The sequence below is a fragment of the Phyllostomus discolor genome, chromosome 4 (genome assembly GCF_004126475.2).
Source record: "Phyllostomus discolor isolate MPI-MPIP mPhyDis1 chromosome 4, mPhyDis1.pri.v3, whole genome shotgun sequence".
NCBI classification, from domain to species: domain Eukaryota; kingdom Metazoa; phylum Chordata; class Mammalia; order Chiroptera; family Phyllostomidae; genus Phyllostomus; species Phyllostomus discolor.
The window spans coordinates 136,032,619-136,057,349 of NC_040906.2; the positions used below are offsets into that span (position 1 = coordinate 136,032,619).

Below are 24,731 nucleotides of genomic sequence, written 5' to 3' on the forward strand. Positions count from 1 at the left end.
TTCCTACAACTTTCCATTTAGCGTGCATATATATATATGCATGTGTCTATGTGTCTGTGTGTGTGTGTGTGTATACACATGTATATACACAACCTCATTCTCCCTGACAGAGCATATTTCCTAAGGAAAAAATTTTAATATGAAATATTTGCTAAAAGTAGATCTAGTGAACTAATGTTATTAAATTGTCTTGATGAATTGCTGTTTTATCAAAGTCATACATATCACTGCATTTTAGTTCCCCATCTCCTCACATGTAATAGCAATTTTCTCTCTCTCTGGGGAAGACTCAGTTGAAATTTATACACACATAATCTTCTTATAATAAAATTATCCTTTTTAAAGATTTTATTTATTTTATTTTTAGAGAGAGGAGAAGGAAAGAAGAAAAAGAGGGAGAGAAATATCAGTGTGTGGTTGCCTCTCGCACACCCCATACTGGGGACCTGGCCCACAACCCAGGCATGTGCCCTGACTGGGAATCTAACTGGTGACCTTTTGGTTCACAGGCCGATGCTCAATTCACTGAGCCACACCAACCAGGGCTAATAAAATTATTCTTAATCAGAATGCTTATAATTAAAGAGCAGCTAAACTGGCTAACAGAGGCAGCCACAACACTTTATGATGAATGTATTTTTTATAAAGCATTGGTCCAATTTTCTTTTAACAAACAGAGCTAATCTTACCTATAAAAGGAAGAAGCTTCCATATGCCCCAAATAACTTCTGCCATCTTGTTTTAAGTGAATATTCTTCAGTGGAGGGAAGCCATTGAGTAGAGATGTCTTGGATTGCAATGCCAGCAAATACATTAAGATTATTATTGAGAGCAGCCTTTCAGAGAGGAAGCAAAAGAACATTAAGCATCTTCCTGGGGAAGGAAATAGCACTAACTTCTGAGGAAGTAGGTTTAAAAGAAAGGAATGGATCAGGAGAGCTTATTATAGTTCTAGCTCTACTTAAGGTACTCACCTGCCAATGCCTTATGTAATCTTCACAACTATGATGAGAAGTAGAAATTATCCTCACTTTAAAATAGGCTAATGTATGTTTAGAAACATCTAGTAGCATGCCCATGATCACACAAGTGTAAGTAGGGGGAACTGGAATTAAAACCCAGGAACTGATCCCTAAAGCCACCTGTATTCTACTAGATCACAGGTATAAAAGACAAGCTTCTAGTTCACAACTGGAGTAGATTGGCCTTACTTTAAACACCATACACAGAACACGGTTTGATCTTTCCTTGGTAAGTGACAGCACCGCAGTGCCTGAGGACAGTGGGACAGTGGAAGAAGACAGTGAGGGACCCAATCCTTCTCCTCACTTGTGTGTCCTTGGCCAGTTCACTTGGCATTTCCATATCTCAGTTTCCTTTTCTATAAATTTGAAATTACAGTACCTGCCACATCTACTTTGCATAGTTGCTGGGAGAATTGAATGCCATGTGTGTGAAAGAACTTTCTTAAATGCAAGGTTCTATTTAAATATACTTAAATCCATTACTATCTTTCTGAACGGCCATTCAGTCATATGGTATTGTAGATAGAAGAGATTGTCTTGAATCTGTAACTGAACCAACATTTTTCTTCTCCAGATTTCTCAAAATTCAATTAAAAAATTGAATGTCTTTCAATGAATTGCTAAAATGAAAGATTGCATACTCTGCATATGAAATACTTATTCCACAAATGTAAATCTACTCATGAAGAGATAGATAAAAGTTACTCACAATGAGGCAATGATAACAGCTGGGTCTAAGTATTCAGTGATGTCTTTTCTGCTCAGATTTAGTTTCTTCCTTGCTTGTGGAGCTAGTTTATCCATGATCAGAGCTGCTGCCTTTTATTAGTTGTGATCTTCTCTTAAGCCTCAAGTACTGCCCCTGACATGCTAATAAAAATTTTCACGTTTTTTTTAAACCTTACATTCATCTGAGTAGCATAGGCAATGGAAAATAGCGGCCTCATGGTATGATAATGAGACTTGGAAAGTCTCAATACTTGAAATGCCCTAGTTTACTTCAAAATATTCTGATTTTTCATTGCCTCAGAAAAAGAGAGGAAAGCAGCTGGAAATGCGGCAGACCAGGAGGGAAGGCAGGAGACTTGAACTAATAAGCCATCAAAGGAAGTATGTGTTAGCCCACTCATCTGACATTAACTTTACTTCTCATTCCTCATCACTGTAGAAAGTGTTTATTAAAAACCACATTAATTTAAAAATGTGTTATTATTTCTTTCTGTTCCGGGCAGGGCTCTTGATTTCCTACCTTTTTTTTTCTGGCATTGTTTTTGTGCATTGTTTCATTACTTCAGTATGGGAATTGAGCATTGGGCTCAAATGTGTCACATTTCAGTGCATAGCAATTTATGTTGAAAACAGAAATTTAAGAAATTTGTAACATGGGGCAGCAGCTCCCTCTACTGTTTTTACTGGAAAAGCTCTATGCAAGGAATGACACTTCACAACCCTTTGGAGGATGTCCAAGGTATGGAAATTTTTCAGTGTTTGAAGCTTAATTGTAAATCTATATGATTTTCAAAATATATTTTTAGGGTTTTATTGTATTTTCTGCTTATCTTATATTTTAAATACAAACGCTATTTCATCTACAGTCATTTTCAATGTCAACATGTTACTCCCTTGAAGTGAAAACCCTTAGCTCATGGATCTCTAAACTGCCCATCTACTGTAAAATGCTCATAACACTCTAGTGTTCATTTTGTGGGAGCTGACTCCAATGAAATTTATGCTTCTTTTCTAAAACAACAATATGATTTAAAACATACATATCTTGTTATTTCTGTTTTGGTTTTAACTTCAGTGTAGAAGAACACTGCACAGCATACAGTTAAAAGAATAAATTTAGTTGTGGTCAGTGTAGCTCAGTTGGTTGGAGTGTTGTCCCCAAACCAAAAGGTTACAGGTTCGATTCCCAGTCAGGGCACATACCTAGGTTGCCAGTTCAATCCCCATTCTGGGCACAGGCACATGTGGGAGGCAACCAATTGATGTTTCTCTCCCTCCCTCCCTTCCTCTCTCTCTCCAAAAACAATGAAAAAATGACCTTGGGTGAAAATAACTAACTAAATAAATAAATATTTAAAAAGAATAAATTTAAGGTGTGAAATTGAATCTATTTATTAAACACATATTTGCTGATATCTACTGTGTGAATCACTGTTATAAACATTGAGTATACGGTGGTTTAAAAAACAACATAGGAACTCTCAAACTACAGACAAGACCTCTACCTTCAGCAGCTTACATTCCATTGTATGGGAGGGGAAACAATGGTTATTAAGCAATTCAATAGATAAACAAAACAATTTCAGTTTAGCGTGAGATGCTACAGGGGAATAGACTGGGTAATGTGGGAATGATTTGGAAGAGTTGTTACTCTAGATAAAGTGGTCCAGGTGCACCTCTGAGCATCTTCCTGATGACATTACTTTAGAAGGAGCTAGCCATGTGAGAGCCAGAACAGGAACCTTCCTACCAGGAAGATCAGGGCATGCAAATGGCCTGGGGTAGGAAAGAATTGAATGTATTTAACAAACATAAAAGAGCTAGGAGAAGAATAGTACCAGGAGAGGTTTTGGAACTGAATGGCTTTTATCATGTAGGGCCTTGTGAGAGAAGGATTAGGGGTGGGGACAGGGGTTGGGGGCGGGGGGGGGGGGGAGGATGATGATAAGTGGCAAGGAAAATAATCAAACCTGTCACATCTCCCTTTGTAAGTTTTAGTAGAGTTAGTATGTGTGCTTCTTGTTAAATCCTCACCCAAGGATATGTTCACTGGTTCCAAAAAGAGAGGAAAGATATGAGAGAGAGAGAAAGAGAGAGAGAGAGACAAGAGAAGCATCAATGTGAGAGAGAAATATTGATTGGTTGCTTCCTGTACATGCCCTGACAGGGAGTCAAATCCCCAACCTTTTTGGTGCATTGGTCAGTGTTCCAACCAACTGAGCCACCCAGCTGGGGCTATGTGCTTTTATCAGAGATGGTTAGATTTTTATATCAATGAGATGAAGTTATTATTTCTACTGATAATTCTAAAGGCAACATCTTTTTAACACATTATTTTTCATCTTCACATACTAGTGAATAGACTAGGGAATAGACTAGTTTGCTGGGAGAAAACAAGAAAACTGACAGAGCTTGCACAGGAGCCCATTTAATTTCAGTCTCGTCTGAGTCCAGTGGCTATCACATTTTTCATTAAAGATGGAGACTAATCATGTATAAGTCCATCTGTTTTGTCTACCTTTCTGATAAGCTAGGGTTTGGATTAGGGGAACAATCATAGCAGGGAACGTGTATGCCCTCAAAACAGTGTTGAACGAACGCCTCATGGCACCCGTGCCCCTGACGCATCCCTGCCCCCAGATTACGTGTCTTCCATCCCAACTTGATTTATCACGTACCGAGAACTCAAGGTGCAAAGTTGCTTTCAGGACACAGCAAGACCCACCTCCAAAATAAGTCTGTACCCCCAAACATTTTGGACTGCTGAATTATGTGGATGACAAAAAAGAAATTTGATTAAACCATTCAATTTCTTGTTAAAATACCCTGGATGCATTTTGAGGCTTATGATGTCTCAATGGAAATCTAATTCATATTCTTCCCTTGTGGAAGCCTTGAACTGATTGCAGTTTTGTCATATTTCTCAGTTTTCCTTTCAGCAAATAATCTTAGTCTCTTGGGTCTATTAAATGTCCAAAGGCCATGCACTGTAATGATGATATCTTTAGAGAAAATGAACCTGACCATTTATTTGAGTCAATGGGAATAGTAATTTCATTTCTTAATAAAAATAAGATGACCTCTTTAGATATAAAAATAAAGATACATAAGACCTATAAAATGGAGACACGGCCAGTTAATCATTTTATTGCCACTTGTCCCCCACTAGGGTCATTGTCCCAGACAAAACAGCTGTTGCCACCATTGCTAAAATTCCAGTGTCACCTTGTGTTGCTACAGAATACGGATACATGCAAGTGAGGCAGCTGAGGATATCAGGTTGAGAATTTGAAAATTCACTTGGGTTCGATTCCCTAATTACTCTCTCTCTCTCCCTATGATAGCAGCAGGGAGGCTTTTAGTAGCCACTTTCTGACTTCCTGAATTTTTGCTAATTATAACTAGACTCTGGAGGAAAAGGATTTTATATTACAGCCACTGCCTACTTTTTTTCATCTTGGATTATGTTATTGAAACCAACTATTATTATGTCTGAACTGACATGTATTATGTATAGCACTGATGAGACAGAGTATTTGAAATCCTTGATATGGTTGCCAGACTTATTAGTTGGGCCAGTGGATGGACTAAGCACCATTTCTCTATGGTGGGTAAACATTAAGGTTTTAATAAATCTGATTGGCCTTTGAGAAGATATTCAGAAAGGGAGACTTATTTCCCAAATAATCATATAGTTGTATTTGATGATAGAGTTTCCAAAAGTATCTCCATACAGTATTGAATGTTGCCATCATATAGCTCTGGGAGGTAGGCAAGAACTGACTATCTCCATTTTAACAATGAGAAAACTGAGCTTTACAAAGTAAGGAACTTCGCTAAATCCATAAGTCAGCTTTTCTGCACAACAATAAATGTGGTAGGAAACTATTTTGATCAAAGGAAATACTAAAAGAAATTATGGGACTAGAGAAGCAACAAGTTTTCAGCATTAGCTGGGGGACCTACAACCTGGATGGAAATTTGGTAGAAAATAAGACTTGACGGGGCTTTTGCTATATCTGTATTTTTTGTTGAAAAGTAAAAAGATCTGAAGCAAATATGGCAGATTGTTAGAGTATGACAGCATTGGATTGTGGATTCATGGGTATTTATTGTATAATTTTATATACTTTTCAGCATGCTTGAAATATTCTAAATTTATTTTAAGAAATAAAAAACTTATAGGGTTAGCAAAGGTTAATATCACTAATTACTTCTTCATTGGCCTAGAATATCAGTACCTTCTCCTTCGCCTGAATTCTTTTGTGGAATGGGTCTAGTTGTTTTAAAAATGAAATCATCAAACCCTGGCTGGATGGCTCAGTTGGTTGAAGCATCATTCCATACACCAAAAGTTTGTGGGTTCAATCCTTGGTTGGAGTACATATGGGAGGCAGCCAATTGATCTCTCTCTCTCTCTCTGTTTCTCTTTCTCTCATCAATAAACATATCCTCAAGTGAGTATTTTTTTAAAAAAATGTAATCATCCAGTATTTCTTTCCAGAAGTCCCCTGAGTACACACCCTTTACAACCATGGTGTTCACTTGCGTCAAGAATTGTCATTTGCAGATTTATCATCAGTACAACTGACAGGTCAGAGAGAAACCTTGATGTAACATATTCCAGTTGAAAATGGAGACTACAGCCACCCCAAAATAAAACCTACACATTGTTCATTTTGCTTTTTCTCTGAGCTATTCAGAGTGTCCCCAACTATTCACATTTTTCCCCTGCTCTTGGCTTCTGTGCAGCTTGGCAGCGTACAAGCCATTGCCATCAGCCTGGATATCTTAAGTCCCAGCAGTTTGCCTTGAAGACTGAATTTTCCATGCCAGAAAGCCTGTTCATTTGACCACCACTTTCAAAGAGAGAGAATGTTTTCACTTAACAACAGTAAAGGGGAACTCACAGCATTGACAGGTGCAGCTGTGTGAGCCGACTTCCCCCTGGTTTTGGTGGCATGTTGAGAGACTCCCAAGGTCAGACAAGGGGGTGGAGGCACCCCCTGTTCCCCGGGTACAGGTTTTGTGGGTAGTGAGCTTTGGGGGACACACTGGATACAAATAATTTCCTTCACACCTCTCCATCCTTACTAGTTTCCCTGCTCCTGTGGCTTTTATCAGCTTGTGCTGGGTCAGTGATGTCGCTTCCATGGGATGACAAGGCACTCTCAAAATTCCTTCTGTTCCTCATGTTGCAGGCGCCCAGCAAATATCTTTCCTTTTTCAGGACATACTGGCGAGAGATGGGTGTGAAACATTTCATAGTTGGATAAGCAGAATGGCAGCATTAAGGAGGAATCATTTTTTTTCTAACCATCGTGCCATGGAAATCATTCAAAGATATCCTACTCTGTCAAGAGTGCAATGGCTTTATTCCAATTTGATTGATTTGTTTCATGAGATCAGAAGTAAGCACCTTTAAAAGAACCCCTCCCCCCCAACCCAGAAAATAAAATGTTAAAAATTTATGAGCTTCATAGCATAATTTAGAAAATCTGCTTTTGTGAAATGGGTTAATTATACGCATTGAAAGCATTCACTGTCACAGCCTCATCCTCCCACTCCTGTTCCAAAATGACAAGTAAAACCAGGGACTGTGCAATTCTGGAAAACAATCAGGCCACATATTGAGTATTTTGCCTATTCATACAACCATAAACTGCCTATGCTTGAGTTCCCTCAATTACACAGCTCGGTATTCAGGCCAGAAAAGACAGACCCAGCTCAAGTGAGCACTTCCTGGAATACACAGGGGAATAGTTTGAAAGATGTCCAAAGTGGCAGATGTGAAAAATTCTCATTCAAGATTCAGAAGCTGCCTTTGCTGCTATTCCTCACCTATTAATCGCATTGCTTCTGAACTCCTGAACCAAGGATGCTGGCAATATCTTAGACTGAGACACTTAGGAGCTATCGATCTTTCAAAGTGTGGTGCAGGTAGATGCCACTGTCAGGGGAAAATGGGCTGAGACAAGAGAAGATCATGGATCACAGTGCTGCTCAGGACTTCCGGAGATTAACCAAGAATGAGTGTGTGGCTGCTGGCTTTCTTACAAAGCTGCTATTACTTTTTTTTAGAGGAAGTCCCCAAAAGATGTCCTTAGAATGCCTAAACCAGTGTATTGCTGTATCACTTAAATTCTTCAGATTCAGAATGCTAATACACACATCTCTCCTCCACAACAAATACAACAGTTCCATTGTAGTCTTAGTTGAAGGGTATTTCTTTCTCTCTAAGTGTGACAACTTTCCCACAACGGCTCTTCATTGCAATTTCATGCTCACAGGAATTTCAACCTATCAGAATCATCCCCTAGCAATATTGCTCTCTTGGTTAGCTAGTCTTTTGTCAACATACAACAATTTTTATTTTTCTTCTATCATCTCATAAATGCTCTGAATTTTACCTTTTATTTGGTGTCATTTGAACTTCAAAAGTTACTTAAGATGCTGATTAAGATTGCCAACTTCTTTCCTTTTCCCTCTCAGAAAGCTCTTTCCACCGTCCATCTCTCTTTTTCTTGCCCTCTTCTCCTGCTGGTCACTTTCTCTTGATCTTGTCTTGTCACCTAAATCTTTGAAAATGTGTATCTACCTCGTGCCCCAGAGCTCCCTTTGCTTGCCCCTTATTGATTTTGTATCTTGTTAAGGGATTCTGTTGCATATCCTGCTTGATTTTTTTAAAACAGCTTTAAGATATTTTGCCCTGGTTGGCGTGACTCAGTGGAATGAGTGCTGGTCTGCAAACCGAAGGGTCATCAGTTCAATTCCCAGCCAGGGCACATGCCTGGGAATTCCCAACCTAGGTCTTCCTGCACTGGGTTCCCCATGGTGGGTGCTCGATAAGCAACCACACCTTGATGTTTCCCTTCCTTTTTCCCTCCCATCCCCTCTCTCTGGAAATAAATAAATAAAATATAAAAAAAACAACTGATATTTTATTTCCCTGTCTGTCAACCCAGTCATTGTGAAACAGATAATGGAAAGAGTTAAAAGTTCAAAGCTATGGGGTCAGCCCGACTTGGGTTGAAACCTAGCTTTTGTCTGCTATTTGTATGACCTTGAATAAGATGATGAACCTTTTGTTACATGTAAAATAATGATAATGCCTACCTCATTGGTTTCGTTTATTGTTATTTATTAATATTTTATCATTATCACATTGTATGACTCTGCCATCTGTTCATTATTTTTGTAAGTGTTGATACTTTCCCCAGTTCTATCTTTATTGTCCTTATGTAACTTTTCTTCTACCTGCTCACTACCCTCTTTTCTATTTTCTTCCTTTTGTAAGAAAATATTTTATGTATTTATTTTTAAAGAGAGGAGAAGAGAGGGAGAAAGACAGAGAAAGAAACATTGATGCTAAAGGGAGATATCAATCAGTTGCCTCTCACATGCACCCTGATTAGGGACTAAATCCTAATCCACAACCCAGACATATGCCTGGACAGGAAATTGAACTTACAACCTTTTGCCTTGCAGGATGACACTCAACCAACTGAGCCACACTGGTCAGGGCCCCTCCTTTCTTTTTTTCTTCCGTTCAAGACTTTATAGAGAAACTTCATCCATTTAAGAATGTTGACCTAAATATATTCATTGACATATTCATCATCCAGAAAAACTTATTAGATTCTATTTTCAATGTGAAAAAAACAAACACTTGAAAACATCTATTTAAGGATGAGGGCATTTCCTATTTCATGATTATGTCTTTGTATATTGGCCAAATGAATGAAATATGCCCTTAGCTTGAAACATGAGTTTTTCCTGAGCTTATTTCTGAGTTCCAACCTCTCACAATCAAAGTTTACCTCAATACTTGATTCAGAAGTAGTAGCTCCATTTCTCAGACCCTTATACCAGAAAGGGAGAGCTCTGGGCCTGACCGTGGTATCGGCAAGAAGCTGTCTTCCGGATCTCCACCCTTGGTTTTCTGTAACCCTTTCCTCCCTTGGTGCTATCTTCCTCTGTCTCTATTCCCAGGACCATCCTTCTTCTCTTCTGTCCCATCCAGCTTGCTCTCAGGAAATACTTAGCAAATGATCATAGGACAGTATTGGAATGGAACAGCTCTTAGACTTGGTTCTACCATTTGCTTATTGCATGCCTGTGGGGAAGGATCGCTCATTTTTTTTTCTATGTCAGATGGAGAATATAATAATATCCACTTCACTTAGTTATTAAGAACATCAAATAAAATAATCTGTTTAGCATGCACATCACTTTGCCATGCAATAAAATATAAGGGAAGTCCCATTTAGAATTATCCTAAACTATATAAATATGAAGCATTAGTTTTACATCCCACAGGAACATTTGCATTTCAGCTGGTGATAAAACCCAATGCCAAATAAATCAACATACCTTTATGGAGTTTTCTGCATAAACGAGGAAATGGGTGAGATACTTTGAGGAATAAGAGCTCCTTCCCAAGAACTTTAAATCTCACCTAATCCATGTGTGGTAGATAGAAGCTCTGTACTACATTCCCATTGGAATCCCAAAAGCAGGGCTTTAGGTCCCTGTATTGAAATGTAAACATAATATAAATGTCAGTGAACTTTCTCCTAGCCTAGGAAATCATATTTTGCATTTGGAATGTTTTCAGCAATTTTAGAGACCAGGGAAAAGGAGTCTTGGCATTTGCTTGGTCATACACAAAAAAGTTGTAGCTGAAGCATTCTTAGAAAAATAACTCATTATAAAATTATAATCATTTAACTTCCATAATAAAGTCCCAAGAGACACTGAAAATTTCTTTTCAAGTAGATATTTAACATAAATAAAAGGATCTGTGTTTAAAAGAAAAATGAATTGATTTCCTAAATATTTTCTATCTAAAGAGTCTTATTGATTTTTTCTCTGAGTTAGAGTACAACTTTCTACATTGTAATTCTGGTCAAAAATCCATTCATAAGCTCTTTTCTACTTAACTGGAGCTTGCTGCAGCTTAGTTTTCAATTATTTAGCCAGATTCTTAGATTAATCTGAATCTGCGGACCCTGTCTGCTGTGACTGTAGAAGCAGCAAGGCCTCTGCTCTGTTTGCTGCCATTTCTAACTAAAAACAAAACCAACAAGCAAGAAATTGGCTTTCCTTTCAGATATTTTCTTATAAAAATAATGAATCTACTAAATTCAACAAACATTTGAGGGGAGGGGAGAGCTACTATGTACCACATCCTGTGTTAATGATAAGATAAAAAAATTGAAACTCCTTGCCTTCAAGGAATTTCCATTCCAACTGGGAAAACAGACATATTCATAAGCCACTATAATCAGTGTAAATATGTCTCACCAAGTTACATGCAGTGTTATAGATGGAAATTTATATGAGAGAAAATCTTTCTGACATTAACTTTTCCAGGATTACTGTATATTGAAAGGTGCTTCATCTTTCCATTCCAATGAATGAATTTAGGGTTCATAATGGTATTTTATTTTATTTTTTTTTAGTACCAAGAGGAAAGAAATTACTGATCTCTGCCCTTTTTTAGCTATTAAAAAATCAGAAACATTTCTCTTTTTTTAGTTTTATTTTAATCATTGTTCAAGTACAGTTTTCTCCCATTTACTCCCGTTCCAGCCCACCCACTCAACCCTCCCTACTTCCCTCCCATTACCACCCTCCCCCTAGCTTTTGTCCATGTGTCCTTGAAATTTGTTCCTGTAAACCCTTCCCATTCTCCCCTGATATTCCCTCTTCTCTCCCCTCTGGTCACTGTCAGACTGTCCCCTATTTCAGTGACTTTGGTTATATTTTGCTTGTTTCTTTGTTTTGTTGTTTAGGTTCCTGTTAAAGGTGAGATGATATGGTATTTTTCTTTCACTGCCTGGCTTGTTTCACTTAGCATAATGCTTTCCAGCTCCATCCATGCTGTTGCAAAGGGTAGGAGCTCCTTCTTTCTTTCTGCTGCAGAGAATTCCATTGTGTAAATATACCATAGTTTTTTGATCCATTCATTTACTGATGGGCATCTTGGTTGCTTCCAGCACCTAGCTATTGTAAATTGTGCTGCTATGAACATCGGGGTGCAAAGGTTCTTTTGTATTGGTGTTTTAGTGCTCTTAGGATATAGACCCAGCAGTGGAATTGCAGGGTCAAAAGGCAGATTCATTTTTAGTTTTCTGAGGAAGTTCCATACTGCTTTCCATAGTGGTTGTACCAGTCTGCAGTCCCACCAACAGTGCACTAGGGTCCCCTTTTCTCCACAACCTCTCCAACACTTGTTGTTTGTTGCTTTGTTTATGATGGCCATTCTGACTGGTGTGAAGTGGTAGCTCATTATGGTTTTAATCTGCATCTCTCTGATAGCTGGTGATATTGAATAGTGTTTCATGTGTCTTTAGATCTTCTGTATATCCTCCTTGGAGAAGTGTCTGTTCAAGTCCTTTGCCCATTTTTTAATTGGGTTACTTGTCTTCTTAGAGTGAAGTCCTGTAAATTCTTTATATATTTTGGAGATTAAACCCTTGTCTGAGGTATCATTGGCAAATATGTGTTCCCATACAGTTGGTTCTCTTTTTATTTTGATACTGTTTTCTTTAGCTGTGCAAAAGCTTTTTATTTTGATGAGGTCCCATTTGTTTATTCTTTCCTTTATGTCCCTTGCTCTAGGAGACATGTCAGTAAAAAAGTTTCTGCGTGAAATATCTGAGATTTCCCTACCTATGTTCTCTTCTAGGACTTTAATGGTGTCACGTTTTATATTTAAGTCTTTTATCCACCTTGAATTTATTTTTGTGTATGGTGTAAGTTGGTGCTCGAGTTTCATTTTTTTGCACATAGCTGTCCAGTTCTCCCAACACCATTTGTTGAAGAGGCTATTTATATTCCATTTTATGTTGCTGCTTCCTTTGTCAAATATTAATTGACCGTAGAGACTTGGGTTTATTTCTGGGCTCTCTGTTCTGTTCTATTGGTCCATGTGCCTGTTTTTATGCCAGTACCAGGCAGTTTTGATTACAGTGGCTTTGTAGTATAGTTTAGTGTCAGGTATTGTGATCCCTCCTACTTTACTCTTCTTTCTCAAAATTGCAGCAGCTATTTGGGGTCGTTTATGGTTCCATATAAATTTTTGAAGTGTTTGTTCTATGTCTTTGAAATAAGCCATTGGTACTTTAATAGGTATTGCATTGAATGTGTAAATTGCTTTTGGTAGTATGGACATTTTGATGATATTAATTCTTCCAATCCATGAACACGGTATATGGGAAAACATTTCTTGAAAATTAGCCCAGCCTTGGCTGGGTGGCTCAGTTGGTTGGAGCATCATCACATACACCAAAGGGTTAGGGTTTCAGTTCCCAGTCAGGGGGCATATATGGGAGGCAACCGATCAATCAATCAGTGTTTCCTCTCACGTCAATCTCTCTTCCTCTCGATCTCTCTCTCTCATCCCCCCAATTCTCTCTCTCTAAAAGCAATAAACATATTTTTAAAGAAAAGAAAATTAGCCAAAATTACTTTCCAATAACAAACTTTCTCTTCATTCTTATAGCAAAGCTTTTTTTTAAAAGCGTATTTTGAAGAGAGTTGATTAGTGCAACTTTCTTCACAGAGGTTTTTGGAATTTCAAAAATTGTTACTGAAGTTAATTGGAAACCCACAGGGCCAGAAGACAGTTACCGGTATGTGTAACCTGAAAATATGTATTTTTTAATCCTGAAAGGGATTCTTAATAAGAGAGTGAAAGCTATGGTGCCCAGAGAGAAGTGGCACCCAGATGCCTCAAGCAGGCTCGTCAGCATTATGAAGAACTAAAGGACACATCTCGGGAAAGGGAAAAAGGAAAATACTTCAGGAGGGAGGATCAGAGAGGGAGTGGAGTAGCTGGCTGAGTAGCCATGGAAACCTTGATTCAGAATATCTAGGGTGTGCTAAAGCTGAATCAAAAGACCTGAACCTTGACTTGCACAGAATGTTTACAGCAAAGACCAGGGAAGGGAAAAAAGGCAAAAGTCAACTTTTGCCAGCTAAGTGTGCTACATCGACTGGCTGAAAATGAAATGTAGCCAAGACCAGGCCTGAGGAAGTATGGTTTTCAACTGAGAACTCTTTGCATCTTTTAAACAGGAGATCTGTAGCCCAAACTGAAGTCTACTAAAGGGATGATAATGCAAATGACCCCTCATTTTCACACTGCCCACGTGATGATGCTGGTGGCAGAATCATATTTCTCTGTTTTCCACATTTATCAAGCAAGATTTTAGCGAGAAGAAAAACTTCTTAAACTGTCACTGAGCATTTACACTCCCAAACTGAATGTAGCTTTAATTCACTTCCTCACACTAGATACAGTTCTTTGCGGTAGGAAAAAATATCAGGGTCTCTACCTATACCAGGTTTATACACCTCTCAGGTAATTACACCAGAGTACAATTCTGAACTGGTATGTCTCACTGGAGTTCATGAGCATTTTAAAGCTGATGTCTAATTTTGTTCCCATCATATTAACCCAGATGTTCTGTGTCTCCCAACCCAATACAAATAGAGTGAAACAGAACTGCATAAAAGATAGACACCATATAGCAATGATTTCTGTATACCTGTGCTGCAGGTCACTAACATGTGCAAGATTTGGGACATTTTTCCTATCTATAAACCTTCTATTGTTTTTCTAGTAGAGGTCCTGAGAGCATTAGCCAAGGCCTCTGTGCCCTCCATAACTGACCTCGCTTCTCCACCCAGCTGTGGGTCATCTATGCATCCTTTTGACAAGTCCTTATCATTGCAAAGCCCAGAGAAAGTGAGCTCTCAAGTGCCCTGCTGCATCTGCTAAAACTGCGTGATGCCAGGAGACATGTCACCTAACACAAGTCTTTAACTTCTCCTTCCTAGAGTTGACTGATACTCTATAAGACTGGCAGCTCTTGCTAAACTAGGAAACAAATGACTCCTTGGGTCTTCTCTAACTATGCATTTGTACCAGAATAGAAAAATTAAAAAATAGCACATCTCTTGGGGATGTGGTTAACAGGACAGCCACCAATTCTGAGACTCCAGGGTCTGTATTGTTTTTCTAACTGTAAATAAAGTTGCTGTTGGCATTTACGTCCATAGTGTCTCTCTACGGTCACTATCTCCACATTGATTGAGGTAGTTTATTTCAGACCATGTGAGAACAACCCAGTGAGCCATGGCTCTCCTGGCTGCAGTCAGTCACAGGTAGAAAGCCGGAGGACTCTGTACTGGTATCTTCCTTCAGTCACTGCAGGGTTTCGTCAGCCTCTGGGAGAATGTGTAAAGCACTGCCTGCAGAGTAGACAGTTAGCTATGAATCTCTATTACATTAAACTTGAAACGTGTGATGCCCCAAGTGTCCCAATGACTAAAAGAACAAGGAAGAAAATGTCATCATAATTGCTTATCAGCTGATTAAGTAGTAGAGCCTAAAATTTCAGATTGACCCCATTTGGAGCACTACTCTGTGGATATGACATTTTATGACGAGAACAGAACATATGAAAATGCAGCAATAACTTTTAAAGGGCTTATTAATCTTATCCAAACTTTTCTTTTGGCCAGTGGTGCTGGTCAGGGAGCTATGCTCTTGCTATTGTTTTGAGAGGAGCTGCACTGAGCCTCCTACCTACCCAGATGGCAAGCTCAATGGCAACATCAGGATTCCGGATAAGGACTATAGTCTGCGTTTTGTGGAATGCACTCTCATGCACCAGGCAGATGACCAGTCTGTAATAGGTCAGATGCAGTTCTCACCCAATTTTTTAAAAAATAAGCACCATCCTAAGATGGTCACTATTCTGATCCATGCTGTTACCTGCTCTCTGCCATGCAACCCCTATCGCACTGTTTGCTGTTCTGCTTCTTCCTTCTCCCTCCCTTTCAAAGGGCCTCCTTGAAGGCTCCTGCTTCTTGTACCTTTGACCACCTGCTCTCCCAACCTCTGCAAACAAAGATAGGATGCATTTTTAGTACATTTGTGAATTGAGAGGAGTTTTGGGGAATATTCAGGCATAACCTTCCTATCATGTCTTGAGAGGTTATATGATGATAGATGGGAGATGCAAGGGACAGGCAGAGGAACCTCTTGGCAGCCATCCAGGAGGACTACATCTAAAGGCAAAGTGCTTATCTCCTGCCCTCCTGCAGCAAGCACAGTGCTGGCTCATAAGAAGTGCTAAGTAAAAGTTTTGTTGATTTTTTTTCAATTTTAGTTTGGGGAGTAGAACCTGGAAGAGTGATTGCCTTGTATTCTCAAGGACATGGTCAGCATGATAAAAAACAATAATGCAAAAATTAGTTTAGGTTGAGAGTCTGCTTTTAGGTTAAGATGGTAGAGTAAATGAGAACTGAGTTTGGGCCCAGGCTGCCTACATTAAATATTAGCCCTGCTACCTACCAGTGCTGTGACCTTGAGCCAGTGAACAATTTCTAAATCTCATTTTTTGTATTGTTGAATTGGAGATAATGATGCTACATACCTCATGGTGTCATTGTGGGGATTAAATGACTTAATCCATATAAAACCCTTGGTATAGTACCTGGCATACAATCAGCACTGTATGTTTGCTATTATTATTTGATTGATTCTTCTGCTCTATTTGAGATACTGTATTATTCATTGTTCTGTCATATTTGGGTCCCTAGTTGTAAGACTCTTTATAGCTAGAATGAAGTGTGTATAAAGCTACATTTACCCACCACATCACTATTTTTATCTAATCAGCATTATTAACAGATACTCACCATCCACCAAACAACTACAGTGTGCATGTCCCTAAGCTACCTGTTAATGACACATGTGGTATCTCAAGTTTCTTGCCTCATTATATAATTGAAGATGGATCAATGTATGTGGAATCTCATGTCTCATAAATTTCAAGAATGAGTTTTTAACTCACGTCTTCTTGTCTAGAAACTTTGTATGACAACCTCCAGCTCAGTAATTGCTTTCCTCATTATTTTATCGAGGTGACCTAGGGTACTTTACACAAAGCTGGCTGGTAGAAAGAAAAAAAAATGTGAACAATATATAATACAATGAGAGTTCTTTTCTGACATTAGTTCTGTTTTTACTTCAGTGAGGTAACAGCATCGTTTGTCTTTCCAATCACAGGTGGCTCCATTACTCAGAAGGCCTATTATTTCCTTAAGATTTCCACTGGCCTGCTTGCAGACATCCATCCCCACACTGCTGTGTCCTCCGCACTTACTGGCACAGCGCAAAGGTTTCCTATTAGAAGAGATCTTCAGCTACAAGCCGTTCATAAGAAACACCTGTCATAAATGTTCAACATTAATTTTTTCAGTATATCTGAGGTGTTACCTAGATCAGTGAGTGTAGCTGGCAGTGGTTCCTTAAAATTCTTCTCCACTTTTTAAAGCTTTCATTACCTGTTAAAAAATAATCTGTGTACAACAGTAATGTTTGACTTAACTCAGTCATGATCTTTCTTTGTCTTATCTTCCAAGGTAAAATGTAAAGAATTTTGCCTCTATAGTATTTTCTCCTTGGTGTTTTTGAGATGTAGATGAAATATGAAATATATATTTTTAAGTAGCTGACTCTCTCTTGGCTTGAACTACTTGATTTAACATAATGCTAAGCATTGTATTTCATAGGGCCCTCCTCACTAAATGTAATCCCCGAAAAACTCAGAAAACTCTTTTCTTTCATTCTCCCTGGGAATTTTAGAGAGAAACGCCTTTACCTCTTTCCTGGCTCCCCAAAGCTCAGCATAGTGCTTAGCAAATATTTCCATGTAAACTTAACAATTTGAGTATACAAATAACTTAAGCCTGAGGTCTTAGAGATGACATCTTTTTCTGGCCTGAAAGTCATTTGCAACCCATCTTCATCCCATTAATTCAGAAGAGGAAAGCATTAGAAAACATATTTTACCATATTTTCTAAGTTAATAATATGTGCTACACATTTTTGCAATACATTGATCAAAACCCTGTGAGAAGTGTCAAAAATAAACCGAAGCTAAAACCTCCTCCCCCAAGGAGTTTTATGGCTACAATTCCTTCTAATAAAGATTATGCTGATGGCTGACCTTCTGGTAAAATGTTACATGTTCCCGTTAAGATGCTCTCTGGATTCATGCAGGACTCAACCTAGAAGTACCTTTAGGAACCTGATGAGTTAATGCCCCAGCAATTCCCTATTACTTGGAGTATTTGACTAAATAGACTCTTTTTCTTGTAAAATTTCAAGAGTTCTTAGATATATTATTTAAATTCACATTGTCTGGTAAATGTTTAGGTTTTTGTCTGTTCCTAACACAGGGCCTTCCTGGAACACAAGGGACACAGCCGGCTCTTGGGGGATCTTATAACAAGGTACAGCCTTTTCCACATGTTATGTACACAGAGATTTTATGTGATCATATTTTTTAAAAAAATTCATTCCTAACTGCTCAGAGTTTGAAAACTGATCACATATTCTTAACATCTTTCTATACTGAAAATGTTTCCCCAAAAAGTATTTTGCTCAGTGTCTTTTTTCAAAACCAGGATATTATCTTTATAAATAAAAAAATACTTCAAATTTGTGAAATGTTATGTAAAAAATTAATGCAAAGATCATATTTCACCACTGATAATATCATATATCTAATTTCTCTGAGAGCAGAAAGGGATTATTTGCCTCCTTGAAGCTCTGGGTAACATAATGGAACATAGAATTCTTATGAAAATCAACAGGTGCTACACTAAAACCTCAAGCAAATATTTATATCTCATAGGTCAAAACCTGGGGGTCCCCAACCTTTCAGAGAGGGGCCACTTTTAACCTCCTCAAAGTTTTTAAAATTCCAGTTAGGGTGGATGGAATTCTGACATGGAAGTAGCTGAGTGGCAAAGGCGAGGCAATCGTGCTTCCTATTCTCCTAGGAAGCACAACACAGGGCAAAGAAGGGGCATCAGCAGTGAAGTGAGACTGGGTACCTACGTGAGACCATTCATTGGCCCACCATTCAATAATAAATATCTGGCGCCTGATCACTGGTGTGAGGCATTCTGTCCACTGGTTGACACATACACATAGTAGCTTATCGTTGATGCGGTGCTGCTGAGGAATTGTGCCACTGCACAGAAATGCATTCAGAGACTCTCCTCTATGTGTTTGCTTTGCCTTCCTATAAATTCCTGACTACTGTTATTCCTTTTCGTCTAGACAATCCAAAAAGACACTATGTGCCAGCAGAGGGCTTAAAGATAGCATGTGCTCAGGAAAGTGTTTATAAAATAAGCTAATTCATTTTTTAAATCCTGATTCTTTTTCATCAGATTAACTTCAGCATGAGGGACTGGATCATTTGTGTTTGATGAATTTAAAGTCAAGGGTGTAGAAAGTTTGTTATACTTCCTAAGCAATCCTACCTTAAACTTCCTCATTTACTTAGATTTTCCAGGGAGAATTATATTAGGAATGATTGGGGTATAATTAAACACTTTCTGAATAGGTCTATACTAGCTTTTTCAAAATAGTAGGACTTGGCACAAAGTACATGAAGTACTTGAAAAAAAAGTACATGAAGCATGTCTAATCAATAAAAATATAATACTTTTCTCTAATGACATCTATTACAAGATAGGATTTATCATAAATGCTTCAAAGTAATGAGAAGGAGTTGGCTTTGATGTCTAGAAAAACTTAAAGAGCACACTATATTACTTTTGCCCTTGGTACAAAATTTACCAAGTTGCGACTCAGCTACTTAAATATTTGCTATCACTTGCAAAACTTTTAAAGCTCGGATCTTTACAGGTCTCCTAACACTGCTTGTATGTATAGTTTATCTTGCCAATGAGTCAGTTTTCCCTTAAATGAAGATATATGAAGCATTTATATTTTAGTCTACAGTTAGGAATGTAAAGTTTTAAACTTTAAAGTTATATTTCAAAAAAAATGGGGGCTGAGCAGAGCAGGTGAGGGGAGAGCCTTGCTAACAACAGACCAGTACTTTGAACTTAGCTCATTGCTTCACCTAGAACTCCGGCTGTTCTTGTTGCTATTACAGGATAGAGGCTTTCAGGTATTTTGTCCACATGTGCTCAAAATGTGGCTGTCCAGCTGGAGCATGACTTGATAAAAAAGAAAGACCATAGCTTTTCTTTCCCAAATGATGCATTATAAGCACTTAGCATTTAAGAAAGCTGTAACCCCATCTGGGACTTAATGCAATGTAATTTCCCGAACACTTTGCCGTGTTTCCTTCTGCAAATAGAGCTGTTACACTGAGGTCCCCCGGAATGGATAGAGGAGGTGAGGCCCAGCATTCCAGTACCTACACTGACCAATGTTTCTGTATGGTAACCACCCTGTCCTCGCCCTCAGCTTCACAAAGGAAAGGGCCAAATGGGCCATGATGAGCAAGATGAATGTTTCCATTTGGCAGTGTCCCCCATTGCAGAACTATTTTTGGATAGTGAGGTTGTTTCATTTTTGCAATTCATTGCATGCCCAATGGTCTGGCTGCACCACATGAGCACAGGGCAGGGGGTGGGGGTCAGCATGAAACTTTCCTGGAGATTAAATAATGGACCATGTATTGAGATATAAAAAGTGACATTCCAAGGTTAAAATAATCTTCCCTTTCAAATTGGCATTGATTTATGTAATGTCTGCACTAGAGTCCCAGACAACAGCTCCTCAGCCTGAAGCAGCTGAAGCCACGACCCAGGGCAGGATGAGCAGCAGACAAGTCAGACGTACCCCTCCCCTTCCAAACTGAAAGAGCCCAGGGTTCATTCCCAGGCCAGGAATCCTCAAAGGCAAAGAAACTGCCCTTTGGCCCCTGAACAAGAGGTGATTTTTTTTCCCTACAGTTTTCCTTATGTCATCAGAGAGAGAAGGTCAGGCCTAAAAAAACACTCTCCCATTGCAACACAAATCAAACAGTAAATAGGGGAAAAAAAGAAGCAAAGAATAGAGAGAGAGAGACTAAATTGGGCAAGATTACCAGAGTGTGTTTATATGTGTTTTGCATGCCCACTTGAGGATGCAAAGAACAAAAGGTAGAAGATTTCCCTCTCCATCACAAAAGTAATTTTCAAAACAGCTGCTCCCATTCTGCAAGATTGTTTGCAAAGAAGCTGCGATACTGAGCATATTCTTCCCCTTAAGGAAAATCTGCTCACTAACCAGCACACTGCTCTTCATTGTCTCCAGCAGTGGGGATTTTAATAAAAACTTGATAGGCTCTGTCAACTGCCAAAGCCATGAGATCCTGAGCCCATACAACATTGCAGATAGGGGAAGATGGTATCTGTGGAGGCCAAGGACTTGCATATTTTACATTTGATAGTGTTTTTAAAGATCCACATTGAAAATGCATAGTTGTGTTCTTACATCATCACACTTGGTGAAATTTGCAGAGAATCAGTCTCAACTGTTGGAGATGGCTGCTGTGCCTCCCAGCAACCAATTTTAGTGTTCACTTCTCCAAATTATTGATCCAAAAAATTGTTAGTAAAATAATCTACTCTCCTTCCAAGTATCAAATAATAGCTCCGTTTTAATATTCAAAAACTAGAAAGGGCAGAAAATCTTTCTCCAGAATCAAATATTCAAGATCCTTCCAAGCTGTGAGTTAAACCCAATGATGGCACAGGAAGTGAAGGCTTCCGTGGAGACACCAGAAGCCACCCTCTGGGCCTAGAATATTGAGAAATAAAGTTAAAGTCCTAACTTTCTGTCTTTCCCTACATTCCAGGATCCACTAGCTTTGGGAAACATCAGGAATTTAGGCGCAGGTGTATCTTAGTTTTGAATGCTAGCTTTATTGAGAAGAACCCTGAAAGTCTCCTGGGTTTCCCCCTCCCCTCTGTGGTCCAACACACTTGGAGCTGGTGAAGTGTTTGCATGCAAGTACCTAAGAGGCTAGACTTAGAGCCAGCTTTAGGCCTTATTTTCAAGAGACCCCAACCCTCTTAGGCCACATGTTATACTTTAACTTGCGAGGGCTACTGTAAGAAAATATCAGAAACTGAGTGGCTTAGGCATCAGAAATCTATTGTCTCACATTTCTGGAGGCAGAAAGTGTGAGGTGAAGGTGTCTGTACATAGCACTTCCCCTGAAGGGGTGGAGAGAGATGGGCTCCTGCCCTCCCTCCTGGCTCATGGCAGCATATCTCCCACCTCCATGTGGCATTCTCCCTGTGTGCATGTCTCTGGTTCAGAATTTGTTCTTATAAGGACACAGTCGTATTGAATTAGAGGGTCAACCCTACTGTAGTATGGTTTCATCTTAATTAATTACATATGCAAAGAATTTATTTCTAAATAAGGTCACAATGTGAAGTACTAGTTGTTAAGACTTCAACATATGAATCATGGGGAAGGACACAATTCAATCCAAAATAGATAATCTGGTTTTTTTTAACATTATGTTCTCTTATGCTTAGGATTTTACAGCAAGTTCCCCAAAGGCTAAACTGGATGATTTTTAAATACTCCATGTCCTAGGAGAGGGTTCATGTCCTAGTCTTTTTTATAATATGCAGCCACAGGGAATTGCTGATACTTGACTCCTCAGGACCTATAAAAACAGCCATCTCTTGTGGTTGAACCTATGCACGTTCAGGTATAGTACCTTCTTCACAGAGAATACCCTCTCTGGAGCAATTGGAATAGCTTGAGAGTCTTCCCGCTTGCCTGAGTATCTGTTTCAAAGTTCCATTCACCATTACCCACAAGAAAACAAAGGACATGTTCTGATATCCCAAAATTCTTGACATGGGCAGGCCAGTTAGCACTCCCCACACCACAGCCCTTAGCACTTCACCGGGGACTTTTAAATAAACACATTCAAAACTGTACAGCTATTATATTTATTCATAAGGGTTATAAAAACATTTAAACAGCATGGCACCAGGGTCCAAAAATGACCTAGTAAAATTAGAATAGCATCTGAGACAGAACTGTAGGTTCCAGAAATAAAAGGACTATGTCTTATTATTTCTGTAGAGCCAAGTAAATTGTCTGGTACAATTAGCTTGGAAAAGTAGGGAGGAGAACCTCACATGTCAATGAATAAATGCTACTGAAGTTAAAGTGTGAATCTACCTTGAGTATTGTTTGCCCAAGAATGGAAAACATTTGTAGAGGCCATGTGGATCCTTGATTAGATAGATTTCCTGGCTTAACTATTGAGTGAAACAGACATGTGATGCTCTGCTAGACAGTGAACGGCCTTATTGTCTTTATGGATGTGAAAGCCACCAGAAAAAATCAAAATTTTAGAATAATAGAGCACATGGATAAAACCATATGACTTAGTCCTGAAGAGATATTTCTTCATTCCATCCATGGCATCCCTGACACACTCTAGGTTGTTGGGGAGGAGGATCTAAATAAGGTGCTAATTGTGATATGATCTCATCAGAGCACTTTGGTTCTTCTTCTCTGCAAGCCAAGAACATGGGGCCACCCAATCCAAATATCATCTCTGGACAACTCATACCATGTTCCAGCTTTGCCAGTGACATCCTAGCATAAGCACAGCCAGGGAGAGACACTGATGGGTTGGCACACAGATTGGCACCATCTTTAGAAGGGTAGTATTTTCAGAAAATGCCTAAAATGTATGTTCTTGTGTAGGTTGCATCCAAGCAACCTAATATTTTGTAAGTGCTGATCCTTTATGTATGCATGTGAGTATCAGAGTTTTATACCACATTTTCCTTATGATAATTTATAGCTCAGGTTTGAGGATACAATTTTTATTTTCAATTTAGACATCTCAGATCAAAATTAAGTAGGACGAAAGAGAGAATATCTGTCATAAGACCAATACTAACAGCAATCGTAAACTACATATACTTAACTGGAGTAGCATGGAAGGCCACTGAACATGTTAAACCATAGCAACACTGATGAATGGGTACCTTTCTGAATTTCTGTTGTTTAAACATTTCTGTACTTTTAATTTATTCTGCCAACACATGTATTTTTAATTGAAAACTTTCTTGGAAAAACATGTAAATTAGAATTATTTGTTTATTCAACAAATATTTATTGAATGATTCCTATGTGTTAGGTACTGCCCTAGGCATGGGGTGAGAATTCAAGTCCAGGTCATCGTGGAGCTTACATTCTAATGTAAGAGGTGCAAAGTGTTTTAAACAAACACAAAAACAAAAATGCCAGTAAATATTATGAAGGAAAAATACAATGTCCAGGGAGAGAGTATTGAAAGGAAAACCTGTCTCATAGGAGGCTCCTGTGAATGGCGTTTTATAAGAGCTGAGGCCTGAGGAATGAGTGACTGCTAGCCACAATGAGGTGAAGACAGAGTGGTGACCTGGAGGGTGAGATGGGGAAGACTTTGGTTCGTCTGAGGAGTGGGGAGAAGACCATTGGAGCTGAAACTCCTGAGGGAGAAGAGGGCCAAGATGATGCTGGAGGGGGAAATGAATTCAGGTCATCCAGGGTTTCAATGGCTTTGTTATGGTTTAGAAGGAATGGAATTAGGATATCTTTTAAAGATATTGCTCTGACCTTACTTAGAAAGTATGTGTGTTGGTGGGGAGCAAGAGTAGATTATAGAGGACCAATGAGAGAGCTACTGCAGTAGCTCTGGCAAGGCACAGGTATGGCCTTCCCAGAGTGAAGGCAGGTAGCATTGAGAGTAGAGATTTGGAGACAGAGGTGATCATACTGACTGTACTGGAGGAAGGAGGACAGTGTTAAGAAGGACACCCAGACTGAAGAAGGAAGTGTTTTATGGACAGGAGAGGATATATTCAGATTTTCTTTCTTTCCTTGTTTTTTAATTTTACTTTAATGATATTTTATTGATTATGCTATTATAGTTGTCCTGATTTTTCCCCCTTTGCTCCCCTCCACCCAGCAGCCCCACTCCCTCAGGCCATCCCCACGCCATTGTTCATGTTCATGGGTCATGTGTATAAGTTCTTTGGCTACTCCATTTCCTAGACTTTACTTTACAATCTATGGCTATTCTGTAACTACCTATTTGTACTTCTTAATCCCCT

At 38.9% G+C, this 24,731-nt stretch overlaps 1 protein-coding gene across 1 annotated transcript in view; it reads left to right on the forward strand.

Moving 5' to 3' along the window:
• COL19A1 (collagen type XIX alpha 1 chain) overlaps positions 1-24,731 on the forward strand; it is a 331,257-nt gene that overhangs the window by 229,205 nt on the left and 77,321 nt on the right. Inside the window, 1 exon segment of the mRNA XM_036024315.1 lies at positions 18,018-18,071. Coding sequence (XP_035880208.1) covers positions 18,018-18,071 — 54 coding nt within the window.